Raw genomic sequence first — 13,860 nt, forward strand, 5'->3', positions numbered from 1 at the left:
ATTTAAAATAGAATCAGAAAAATTTGGAATTAAGAGATTTCATGAGAAGCACCTCTTCTCACAGGAGCTCCAGTAATTTATTTAGAACATTCTTTTTCAACCAGGCACTCTTGAAGCCCTCATCACTGATACAATCTACATTAAAGGAGCCAGCCTTCTAAAGCTTATTAAAATAAATGAAACATTAAAACAAAGCATCAGCATATTTTAACATGAATGGAGATAAAATACATTTTAAGTGTAGGGAAGTTATCAATATTACTTCTGCAAAAACCAGGAGGATTTCCTGTTATTCCTAAGCTATTATATTTATATCTCCCAGAATAGGGATTATTTTGACAGATTTAATTAATGACCTAAAACACCTGGCTTCAAATTAATGTATTAATTGTGTGCTTAGTCACTCATTCATGTCCGACTCTTTGTGACCCCGTGGACTGTAGCCCTCCAGGGTCCCCTTTCCATGGAGATTCTCCAGGCAAGAATACTGGAGTGGATTGCCATGCACTCCTTCAGGGAATCTTCCCAAGCCAGTGATCAAACCCAGTTCTCTTTGCCATTTGAGCTACTTGGGAAGCCCTGATGTATTAATTGTTCCTGGATAAAGTCTCTCCCACTCCGTCTCCCTCCCTCACCCCCTCCCCTTTGTGTACCCTGATTGTGAAGTTTCAATTCACACATTACCTTTCAACATCCTTAGTCCACTGTCACTAGTAGTGGCTTGCTTAAGTGCTTGCTCCACTTGCTCCCTGCGCTTTGATTCAAATTCCAAGGCTTCTTGTAGCTTTTTCTTTGTTTTTTTCTCCTTCTTTAGGCGCTTTTGCATGGTAGCTAAAATATGGAAAGGGAAGTAGTTTTCAAAGGCTTGGTCATTGAAATCAAGTTGCCAGTTTTGATGAATTATAAAAAATAGATACAGATTCAGGTAGATATATAAATGTATGATTAGCTTCTTTTGATTCCAATTATCATCAGACCCAACCAAAGAGTATTCAATCATATAACTGATTTGTTATTGCTTTCACATCTCCAGTAAGTAAGCTCTATAATACACATGCATTTATACAATGTTGGTGGTATTACTGGAAAACTGTGTTCTACCTTGACTACATGAATTTAGTGATAACATTAAATATTTTATAAATTTGTTAAGAAAAGTATTCTTATTATTCATCAGGTTATTCCTTTATATACTTCAAAATACAAAAAAAATCATGAAAATATTCATTGAGTTTCAAAACATGGTATGTTTTTTAAAACTTACAATGTCTAGGGTCTATTTCTCTGAGACGTTACTACTTTTAAGGGACAATATTTATCTCTTTAAGTATATGCACATATCATCAGACTCTGCATCTCTCTGTATATTTATATTTGAACCTATCTACATATTTTAAAGAGAATAATATTCAGCAATCATTTTATTAAGCAATCTATAAAAGCACAATAGCATTTTTCATAAACAGTAAAGGAAATGAAGAGTTGAAAACAATTATAACTCAACTCTCAATGCTTTATATCCTAACTAGAAACTTTAACTGCCCTAATGTATAATTGTTATTATACTCTGAAACCTTTAAATCTGTGATAATTTCTCAAATAGAATTAGTGAACTTTAGTAATTATATTGGTACACAGCAGGGCTCTAACAGGGTTCTAAGCAAACCAACCTTCACATTTTTCCAAAATCAGTTTTTAAAAATTAAGGTATTAATATCATGACAATAGAAAATTATTCAAGGAACATTAAGCAAAATTATAAAGTATATGATATTTAAAAAGTTAAAATATTCATATACATTTAAAATGTTTCAATTGCAGTAAACTGAATATGATGCTAATTTGAATTTCAATTGCTTTATCTCACATTTCAATGTCTGTTCATATAAATCACCTTCAGCAACTTGAAAACAGTCACTCATTAAATGTGTGCTTATTTCAGAGGACTAAAGTAATAACAAGATGAAAATCTTGAAATAAAGACACTGAGAATGTATGGTTTCTGTTCCATTTTCGAAAAAAAGCTGCTAAATAAGGTTGAACATAAAAAGACCTTACTATTATAATTATACTTAATTATCATTAAAATAAAGCATTCGGTAAATCATTTAACTCAAAAACATAGATTTATTCAAATTAATGTATAATTTAATGTCCATGATAAGACAAAATTTTGCTTCTAGTAAAATTATTTATTGAAAAATATTCCATATGTTAATTCCCTTGAAATTTATGATGCCATATATTACATTTAGAATTATATAAACATAATAACTATATTTATTTAGGACCTTTCATATATTGAACATTTTTCTGGAACTATGTCTCATTTAAATCTTACAAAAACACAATAAGGAAGACATTGGTATCTCCACTATATAGATGAAGAAACTTAGTCCTTGAGATGTTACAAAATTCACTCAAGGATGTGAGGGCTATCTGGTTGCAACATCTGTCACCCCACTGATCGCCAGGGTTGATTCAGCTGATCTGGCTGGTTAGGCGGGTGTCCCCTTCCTCCGTCACTGCTCCATGTGCGTCCCTCCCGAAGATGTGCGCTCGGTTGAAGAGGACGACCATCCCCGATAGAGAACCGGTCCTCGATCAAGGGTATACGAGTAGCCGTGCTCCCCTGCTAGAAACTCCAAACAAACTCTCAAAATTCACTCAAGATCCCAGAATCAGTTGTTCTCATAGCCTTAGGACCAAAGATCATATAGGTAGTTGCTTCAAAGCCTGAGGTCAGATAGTTGGACAAGGACCAAGACAGATGAACTTCAACCTTTCTTGTAGCTCTATCTTTATTTGATTCTAAGTATTTAATGTGTAAATAATATTACTCAGTTCAGTTCAGTCGCCCAGTCCAGTCTGATTCTTTGCACCCCCATGAACTGCAGCACGCCAGGCCTCCCTGTTTATCACCAACTCCCGGAGTCTACCCAAACCCATGCCCATTGAGTCGGTGATGCCATCCAACCATCTCATCCTCTGTCGCCCCTTTCTCCTCCTGCCCTCAAACTTTCCCAGCATCAGGGTCTTTTCAAATGAGTCAGCTCTTCGCATGAGGTGGAGTACTGGAGTTTCAGCTTCAGCATCAGTCCTACCAATGAACACTCAGGACTGATCTCCTTTAGGATGGACTGGTTGGATCTCCTTGCAGTCCAAGGGACTCTCAAGCATCTTCTCCAACACCACAGTTCAAAAGCATCAATTCTTCAGCGCTCAGTTTTCTTTATAGTCCAACTCTCACATCCATACGTGACTACTGGAAAAACCATAGCCTTGACTAGATGGACTTTTGTGGACAAAGTAATGTCTCTGTTTTTTAATATATTGTCTAGGTTGGTCAAAACTTTCCTTCCAAGAAGCAAGTGTCTTTTAATTTCATTGCTGCAGTCACCATCCACAGTGATTCTGGAGCCACAAAAAATAAAGTCAGCCACTGTTCCCACTGTTTCCCCATCTTTTTGCCATGAAGTGATGGGACTGGATGCCATGATCTTAGTTTCCTGAATGTTGAGCTTTAAGCCATTTTTTTTCACTCTGCTCTTTCACTTTCATCAAGAGACTCTTTAGTTCTTCTTCACTTTCTGCCATAAGGGTGGTGTCATCTGCATATCTGAGGTTATTGATATTTCTCCTGGCAATCTTGATTCCAGCTTGTGCTTTCTCCAGCCCAGCATTTCTCATGATGTACTCTGCATATAAGTTAAATAAGCAGGGTGACAATATATAACCTTGACGTACTCCTTTTCCCATTCGAAACCAGTTTGTTGGTCCATGTCCTGTTCTAACTGTTGCTTCCTGACCTGCATACAGGTTTCTCAAGAGGCAGGTCAGGTGGTCTGGTATTTCCATCTCTTTCAGAATTTTCCACAGTTTATTGTGATCCACACAGTCAAAACCTTTGGCATAGTCAATAAAGCAGAAATAGATGTTTTTCTGGAACTCTCTTGCTTTTTTGATGATCCAGCAAATGTTGGCAATTTGATCTCTGGTTCCTCTGCTTTTTCTAAATCAAGTAACACATTCTTGCTAGGAATCACCTACCTAACTACCTAATAACTATCTAACCAAAGGTAGTTAGATAGAATATTCAAGTATGAAACATCACTCTCATGGGAGAAAGATACTCAGGGGTTCATACTATATATGTATATACAAATGTGCATATATACAATTTTACATATGTTCTTTATATGTGCATATATGTTGCTACTATATTATCTATAAACGAGGAGACATTATCTTTTAACTCTAATATCAATGTTCTCCTTTTTTCTTTTCAATAATATGACTTCAAATAGAGTTCATACTTTGTCAGCAAAAGTAGGATCACTGGATACGAGGTATTTGGTCAGGTAGAAAGGAAGTTAAGTGATCATCCAGTAATAGATGATGATGTTGAGATTCATAGAGATGAAGAAGATAGTTTCTCTAAATCAATGAGGATAATAGGAATAATTTGTATTGTATTCATCATAAGGTGTAAAGTGTTAAAAACAGTGCTTAGCACTTAGCAGTCAGATGATAAGCATTAGCTAACAGTAGTAGTAGTAGTAGTGATGATAGTAGTAGAAGAGACAGTAATGACAGTAATAGTAATGATAATAGACTAATAGTAGTGGTATTACTATTATATCATAATTATTAAATTTATTAAATACAAATGCTTCATGGTAAATCTGATAATGCATCCAATATTAAATCTACTATGTCTAGGGATTTTTTAAAGAAAATAGATGTGGTATCCATTACAAAGACTGACCTGAAGAGTCTATAAGAAGTAAACAGAAATCAGTATGGTTAGATCCCTAAAAGTTAGATGTCAATTTTAATGTATGTAGTTTTTCATAAATCAATTTGTGAGTGTTACTATGTTAAACATATAATTATTTGTTTTTTGTTGTTGCTTAATCACTGTCATGTCTGATTCTTTTGAGACCCCATGGACTGCAACCTGACAGGCTCCTCTGTCCATGGGATTTTCCAGGCAAGAATACTGGAGTGGGTTGTTATTTCCTTCTCCAGGGTATCTTCCTGACTCATGTCTCCTGCATTGCAGGTGGATTCTTTATCACTGAGCCACCAGGGAAGCCCGAAATTATTTGTTACTTTTGTATAAATAATTTCCCTACAAAAGAAATGTGCTTTTATGACTCTTAATCATAATAATTCATAATTGCCGTCTGCTCTTAAACAGTAGCAGATTAGACACCTTCCAACCTGGGGGAGAGGGGAAGCATCTTCCAATGCCATATTATTTTGCCTTTTCATACTGTTCATGGGGTACTTGGGTGGCCCTGTACTGTATGGCTCATAGCTTCATTGAGCTATACAATCCCCCTTGCCATGACAAGGCTGTAATCCATGAAGGGGTTAGAGAATAGCTCCAGAAAGAATGATGCAGCTGGGTCAAAGTGGAAGCGACACTCAGTTCTGGATGTATCTGGTGGTGAAAGTAAAGTCTGATGATATAAAGAACAGTATTGTATAGGGACCTGGAATGTTATGTCCATAAATCAAGGCAAGTTGGATGTGTTCAGGTAGGAGATGACAAGAGTGAACATCAACATCTTAGGAATCAGTGAACTAAACTGGGTGGGAACAGGTGAATTCAATTCAGATGACCATTACATCTACTGCTGCGGGCAAGAATCCTTAGAAGAAATTTAGTAACTCTCATAGTCAACAAAACAGGTTAAAATGCATTACTTGGGTGCAGTCTCAAAAATGACAGAATCTTTGTTAATTTCCAAACCAAACCATTCAACATCACAGTAATCAAGTCTATTCCCCAATCACCAATGCTGAAGAAATTGAAGTTGACTGGTTCTATGAAGACCTACAAGACCTAAAAATAATAACAACAACAACAAAAAAAAAGAGATGTTCTTTTTGTTATAGCAGATTGGAATGCAAAAGTAAGAAGTCAACAGATACCTGGAGTAATAGGCAAGTTTGGCCTTGGAGTACAAAACGAATCAAGGCAAAGGCCAATAAGAGTTTTATCAAGAAAACACACTGGTCATAGCAAACACCATTTTCCAACAACCCAAGAGATGACTCTAAAAATGGACGTCACCAGATGATCAATACAGAAATCAGATTGAGTATTTTTTTTGCAGCTGAAGATGGAAAAGTCAGCAAAAACAAGACTGGAAATTGACTGTGGCTCAGATCATAAGCTCCTTATTACAAAATTCAGGTTTAAATTGAAGAAAGTAGGGAAAACCATAAGACAATTCAAATATGACCAATCAAATCCCTTATGACTGTACAGTGGAGGTAATGAATAAATTCAAGGGATGAGATCTGGTAGCAAAAGTGCCTGAAGAACTATGGATGGAGTTTCAGAACATTGTATAGGAAGCAGTGATCAAAACTCTCTCAAAGAAGAAATGCAAAAAGGCAAAGTGGTTGTCTGAGGAGGCTGTACAAATAGCTGAGGAAAGATAGGAAGCAAAAGGCAAGGGAGAAACAGAAAAATATATGCAACTGAATGCAGAGTTCCAGAGAATACCAAGGAGAGATAAGAGGACCTTTTCAATGAGCAATGCAAAGACATAAAGTAAAACAATAAAAAAGGAAAGACTAGAGATCCCTTCAAGAAAACTGGAGCTATCATGCAAGGTTAGGCATGATAAATGACAAAAAAGTAAGGATCTAACAGAAGCAAAGGAGATTAAGTGACAGGAATACACAGAACTACACAAAATATCTTAATGACCTGGATAACCATGATGGTGTGGTCATTCACCTAGAGCCAGATACTCTGGAATGTGAAGTCAAGTGGGCCTTAGGAAGCATTACTATGAACAAAGTTAGTGGAGGTGATGGAATTCCAGCTGAACTATTTCAAATCCTAAAACATGATGCTGGTAAAGTGTTGTACTCAATATGTTGGAAAATTTGGAAAACACAAATGTGGTCATAGGACTTGAAAAGATATTTTCATTCCAATCCCAAAGAAGGGCAATGCCAAAGAATGTTCATTCAACCAGATAACTGTACTCATTTCACATGCTAGTAGGGTTAGGCTCAAAACTCTTCAAGCTAGGCTTTAGTAGTATATGAACCAAGAACTCCCAGATGTACAATCTGAGTTTAGAAAAGGTAGAGGAACCATAGAAAAAGCAAGAGAATTCCAGAAAAACATCTGCTTCTGCTTCATTGACTATCCTAAAGCCTTTAACTGTGTGGATCACAACAAACTGTGGAAAATTCTTAAAGTGATGGGCATACCATATCTCTTTATCTGTCTCCTCAGAAACCTGTATGTGGATCAAGAATCAACAGTTAGAACCAGACATGGAAAAACTGACTGGTTCAAAATTGGAAAAGGAGTACAACAAAGCACTATGTTCTCACCTTGCTTATTTAACTTATAAGCAGAGTACATCATGTGGAATACCAGGCTGGATGAACCACAAACTGGAATAAAGATTGCCAGGAGAAATTTCAACTGCCTCAGATATGCAGATAATACCACCCTAATGTCAGAAAGTGAAGAGGAACTAAGGAGCCTCTTGATGAGGATGAAAGAGGAGAGTGAAAAGTTGGCTTGAAACTCAACATTCAAAAAACTATGATCATAGCATCTGATCTCACCACTTCATGGCAAATAGAAGGGGAAAATTGGAAGCAGTGACAAGTTTTCTTTTATGGGGTTGTAAAATCAGTGCAGAGGGTGACTGAAGTCATGAAATTAAGAGACACTTTCTCTTTGAATGGAAGCTGTGACAAACCTAGACAGTATATTTGCCAACAAAGTTCCATATAGTCAAAGCCATGGTTTTTCCAGTAGTCATATATGGATGTGTGTGTTGGACCATAAAAAAGGCTAAGCACAGACGAATTGATGCTTTCAAATTGTTCTGCTGGAGAAGACTCTTGAGAGTCTCTTGGACTAAAAGGAGAGCAAACCAGTCAATCCTAAAGGAAAACAACCCTGTATATTCATTAGAAGGACTGATGCTGAAGATGAAGCTCCCATAATTTGGCCACCTGGTGTGAAAAGCCAACACATTGGAAATGACCCTGATGGTGGTAAAGACTGAAGGCACAAGGAGAAGAGTGAGGCATGGGATGAAATGATTACATAGCATCACCAACTCAATGTACATGAATTTGAGCAAACTCTGGAAGATAGTGGAGGACAAGGAAGCCCAGTATGCTGCAGTCCATGGAGTCACAAAGAATCAGACACGACTTATTGTATGAACAGCAATCATAATAATACATATTGCATACCAAATATAAAAAATGTATTAATTTCTCCAAAAGTTAGAAAGACAATTTAGCCTTTGTTTTCTAGTATTGAATGACTTCAGCAAGATAAAATAATGTTTAATTCTTCTGAAATGCAATGGTTGAATTTCCATTTTGAACTAAGCTTATAATTTCTAGGCCCTAAGGAAAATATCTAGTAAAATTTAATTATTGATACAGATTTCTGAATATAATGTTATTTTGGAATAATATAAAGTTAGTGGATTTTACTCAAATGGTATAACCCTTCTTTGTTTAGGGAAGTATTATGTGGGTTGTAAATTTTCTCTCCCTTTTTTGCCTCTCCTTCATACTCTTTAACTGTTACTTAACGTTTGCTTTGTGATCATTCTATAGAAGATTAAACAAAGAAAAGAAAAAAGCTAAAAACACAACAACCACTCACTGTTGTATAGTATTTTATGGAGAATATAAGGAAGAGGTGGAAATTATTGGTTGAAATAAAATTTTGAATTTTCTTCGATTTTGATACAAGCTAGTCTCATTATCCATGTCTGCAGATTATCAAATGTCTACCCATTGTTAGAAAGTTAGTTCTATTTCTGAAGAGTATTTCTTCATTCTCTCCCTTTTGTGTCCATATGCTACCCGATTTCAGTCCTCTTCACCACTGTCTAGATGAGGGAAATCTCCTTTTATATAGCTTCCTTGTTTCTAACCTCACTGTAAGTCCCCTTCTAATCTATTCCCAACACTGGAGTGTTCTATCTAATTAAAATCAGACCAGATCATTCCCCTGTTTATCTTATAATAATTCTCATAACCTACAGGTCAAAATCCAAGGTAATATTTTCCATGATTAAAACTCTCCTTTATAATTTAGCCTCTATTTTCTGCATCATCTCTCAACATTTACTTTATAAAAGTCAAAGCCACAGTAATAAAAAACTGTATACAGTTCCCCATGTTTTAGGCTTCTTGTCTCCATGCTTGGGCTTCCCTGGTGGCTCAGTTGGTAAAGAATCCATCTGCAATGTGGGAGACTTGGATTCGATCCCTGGGCTGAGAAGACCTCATGGAGAAGGGAACGGCTACCCAGTCCAGTATTCTGGCCTGGAGAAGTCCATGGACTGTATAGTCATGCTCATTGTTGCAGAATTAACAAATCACTCAGGTACTCTCATGCCCTTTCTTTCTTGGCTTACTGATTCTTCAAGACTCAGATTCAAGTGGCAGCATCAGAAAGCCTTCCTCAACCATCAAATCCCCAGAGCACCAAGTTGAATTAACTATCCTCTCTATATATAAACATATATAAATACATCATTGTTCTTGTCACTTTGTCTTAAAATTAACTGATTGGCTGTGCTAGTCCCTTAAAATGTAAACCTTTCAAGGACAGGAACTGAGTGTTATTTATCTTCTACCTTCAGAATCTAGTGCTGTTCTTGGCAAAAAGTAAGCATTTCATACGTAAGGATTTTTTTTTTTTTTTTTTTTACGATAGTGAAAGATGTTTATCAGTTTTCACAATCAATAGCAAGACAAAAAATAAAAGATAATTAAATTGCAAGTCATAATGGGGACATGATTAACAACAATATAAATAGTTACATACAATCTTGGGGGTCAACAACTGGGAGTGCATACATATACATGTTTTCATTTGCCCAACCAGTCTATGTCTTTTGGTTGGTGCATTTAATCCAGTTACATTTAGGGTACTTATCCTAGGTAATTATATGAACCTATTACCATTTTCTTAATTGTTTTGGATTTACTTTACTGTAGGTCTTTTCCTCCTCTGGTGTTTTCTGCCTAGAGAAATTCCTTTAGCATTTGTTGTAAAGCTGGTTTGGTGGTGCTGAATTACCATAACTTTTGCTTATCTGGAAAGCTTTTGATTGATTCCTCAAATCTGAATGAGAGTTTTGCTGGGTAGAGTATTCTTGGTTGCAGTTTCTTCCCTTTCATCATTTTAAGTATATTCTGCCATTCTCTTCTGGCTTGTAGAATTTATGTTGATAAATCAGTTGAGAGCCTAAAGGGAGTTCCCTTGTTTGTTATTTGTCATTTTTCACTTGTTGCTTTTAATATTTTAACCTTGTCTTTAATTTTTTTCTGGTTGATTACTATGTGTCTTGATGTGTTCCTTGGATTTTTTGGTTGATTATTTTCTTTCCCATGTGAGAGAATTTTTCAGCTATTATATCTTCAAATATTTTCTCAGGTCCTTTCTCTCTCTCTTCTCCCTTTGGGACCCCTATAAAGTGAGTGTTGGTGCATTTAATACTGTCCCAGAGGTCTCTTAGGCTATCTTCATTTTCCATTCTTTTTCCTGTATTCTGTTCTGCAGCAATGATTTCCACCATTCTCTCTTCCAGGTTATGTATCTGTTCTTCTGCTTCAGTTATTCTATTAATTCCATCTGGTGTATTATTCATTTCTGTTTCTTTTTAGTTCTTCTAGGTTTGTGGTGAACATTTCTCGTGTCTTCTGCATTGTTTGCCTGAGATCCTGGCTCATCTTCACTATCATTACTCTAAATTCTTTTTTTCTGAAATGTTGTCTATCTTCACTTCATTTAAGTTGTTTTTCTGGAGTTTTTTTTTTTTTTTCTTGTCACTACATCTGAGGCATAATTTTCTGCTTTTTCATTGTGATTACTTTCTATTATATGGTTTTTGTTTTAGCCACTGTGAAACAGTACTTCTTTTTTCTTCTTCTGTCTTCCTCCTGATGGATGAGGCTAAGAGGCTTGTGTAAGCTTCCTGCTGGGAGTGATTGATGATGGGAAAAACTAAGTCTTGCTCTGGTGGGCAAGGCCTTGCTCAGTAAAGCTTTAAACCAATTATTTGCTGATGGGTGGAGTTGCATTCCCTCACTGTTAATTGTTTGGCCTGAGACGAGCCAGCCTTGGGGTCTATAAATTCTATATCTAGGGTTAATGGTGAACTTCATAAGGATTTTACGACAAGGGGGGCTTTCCTGGCCTGATGATGCCAGTGTCCCCACCCCTGTGGTGAGCCCCTGCAAACCCACACCTCCACAGGAGACCCTTCAACACTAGCAGGTAGATTTTGTTCAGTCTCCTGTGGGTTCTGACTATGTGGATCATAACAAACTGGAAAACTCTTAAAGAGATGGGAACACCAGACCATCTTACCTGTCTCCTGAGAAACCTGTATGCAGGCCAAGAAGCAACAGTTAGAACACTGCATAGAACAAATGACTGGTTCAGAATTGAGAAAGGAGTATGACAAGGCTGTTTATTGTCACCCTGTTTGCTTAACTTATGTGCAGAGCACATCATGCAAAATGCCAGGCTAGATGAGCTACAAATTGGAATCAAGATTGCTGGGAGAAACATCAACAACCTCAAATATGCTGAAGATACCACTCTAATGGCAGAAAGTAAAGAGGAACTAAAGAGCTTCCTGATGAGAGTGAAGGAGAAGAGTGAAAAAATCTGGCTTAAAACTCAATATTAAAAAAATTAAGATCATGGCATCCGGTCCCATCACTTCATGGCAAATAGAAGGTGAAAAGGTGAAAGCAGTGACAATTTCCTATTCTTGGGCTCTAAAATCACTGGGGATGGTGACTGCAGACATGGAATTAGAACACAATTGCTTCTTGGCAGGAAAGCTATGAAAAACCTAGACAGTGTGTCACTTTGCCAACAAAGATCCATATAGTCATGTCTATGGTCTTTCCAGTAGTCATGTATGAATGTGAGAACTGGACAACAAAAAAGGCAGAATGCCAAAGAATTGATGTTTTCAAACTGTGGTGCTGGAGAAGACTTTTGAGAGTCCATTGTAAAGCAACGAGATCAAACCAGTCGATCTTAAAGGAAATCAACCCTGAATACTCTTCGGAAGGACTAATGCTGAATCTTCAATAATTTGGCCACCTGAGGGAAAGAGCCAGCTCATTGGAAAAGACCCTGATACTGGGAAAGCTTGAAGGCAGGAGGAGAAGAGGGCAGCAAAGGATGAGACGGTTGGATGGCATCACTGATTCAATGGACATGAACTTGGGCAAACTCCAGGAGATGGTGAGGGACAGGGAAGTCTGGTGTGCTACATTTCACGGGGTTGTAAAGAGTTGGACATAACAGTGACTGAACAACAACCTGGGGACTCACTGCTCCTTTCCTATGGGTCTTGGTGTGTGTAAGATTTTGTTTGTGCCCTCCAAGACTAGAGTCTCTTTTTCTTCCAGTCCTGTGGAAGTCCTATAATCAAATCCCTCTGGCCTGCAAGGCTGGATTCCCTGTGGATTCTCAGTCCCTTTATAGATCCCCAGGATGGTAATCCTGACATGGGGTTCAGAATCTTCACATCATTGAGAGAACTTCTTTGGTATTATGGGTATGGGATTTGATTTTATTATGATTGCACCCTTTTCGCAGTCCCAAGTTATATCTGAGAATATTTTGATTACTACTGAAAATATTTCCAACACAATGTTAACTTTCTCAGTTATACTGAACTTGTTAAACTTACTTCTGCTTTGAAGCTCAACTGCCAGTTGTCTTTCAAGGTTTTCTCTAATTTCTCTCTCTCTATAGAGCTCCATTCGCAGTTCCTTTTTTTCTTGTTGAATCTGCTTCTCTTGAATGCGAGCATTATCCAAAGCCACTTTCAGTAAACCCTGTCAAAGTACAGCAAATGACATACAGTTCATCTTATCTGTTTTAATTTCCCAAATGTGAAATAATTGATGTAAGTGCTAATGTCTTGTATTACATTTATTTTGTTTATAGAAATATTGTTGACCTGAATGTTGGTCAACAGAGTCTCCACAGAGGACAGACTATCAGCAAAAATGAATGGTCCAGGGAATCCAGGAGGCAATGCCTGCCCAGGAGTCAGTTGGATCTTGTCCAAGGGTGACTTCATCATTGGAATTTGAACAGGTACCTCTTCTGTAAAAAACAAAATTAATATCAGAAGGTTCATAAACTAATAGCTCAATTTTTTCACTATGTTTCCTCCACTTCTAATAGCATCTATAAAGAGTTTGTTTCTACAGCTAACTGATGGAAAACTCATAGTTGGAAGCCATACCTATTTTCCACCTAAATCTAATTTCTCAAAAATAAATGTTCCAGGAAAGAATCTGTGAAAATGAAGCAACATTTACTACTAACTGGCATAAAGTTTTTTAAAACAAATTTAAGATATATTCATTACTATCTATAAGTTAAATGATCCAATCATTTCTTAGTAAAACATAAATCACTTTATATTTTTCTCTTTAAATGTATCTATATATCTATGTCTATATTCATCCATCTCCATGTTTTAACACATTTATTGGAGTATAATTTACATATAATAAAATTCACCTTTTTCAATGTATGCATCACTAATTTTTACATTGCACAACCATTACCAAAACTCTATTTCAGAGCACTTCATTCACCTCCAAAATAATCCTTATGCCCATTTGTATTAATCTCCTTTCCCACTTCAAGCCTCTGACAACTGCTAATCTAATTTTTGTTTCTACAGGATTGCCTTTACTAGGTATTTACATAAATAGAATCATACAGTAAGTGGTCTTTTTGTCTGTCTTTTGCTTAGCATATTTTTTTGAGGTTAACCTATGTTGTGGCAT

The 13,860-nt window shown here is 36.6% G+C and overlaps 1 protein-coding gene across 1 annotated transcript in view; it reads right to left on the bottom strand.

The window, feature by feature from the left end:
• The window catches only part of DACH2 (dachshund family transcription factor 2), a 798,949-nt gene that overhangs the window by 14,203 nt on the left and 770,886 nt on the right, over nucleotides 1-13,860 (bottom strand). Inside the window, exons 9-11 of the mRNA XM_043897104.1 lie at nucleotides 13,017-13,165; nucleotides 12,744-12,891; nucleotides 685-831 (exon numbers count right to left, since the gene is read on the bottom strand). Coding sequence (XP_043753039.1) covers nucleotides 685-831; nucleotides 12,744-12,891; nucleotides 13,017-13,165 — 444 coding nt within the window. The remainder of the gene's footprint in view (nucleotides 1-684; nucleotides 832-12,743; nucleotides 12,892-13,016; nucleotides 13,166-13,860) is intronic.

Source organism: Cervus elaphus, chromosome X (assembly GCF_910594005.1).
Source record: "Cervus elaphus chromosome X, mCerEla1.1, whole genome shotgun sequence".
In the NCBI taxonomy this organism is placed as follows: Eukaryota; Metazoa; Chordata; class Mammalia; order Artiodactyla; family Cervidae; genus Cervus; species Cervus elaphus.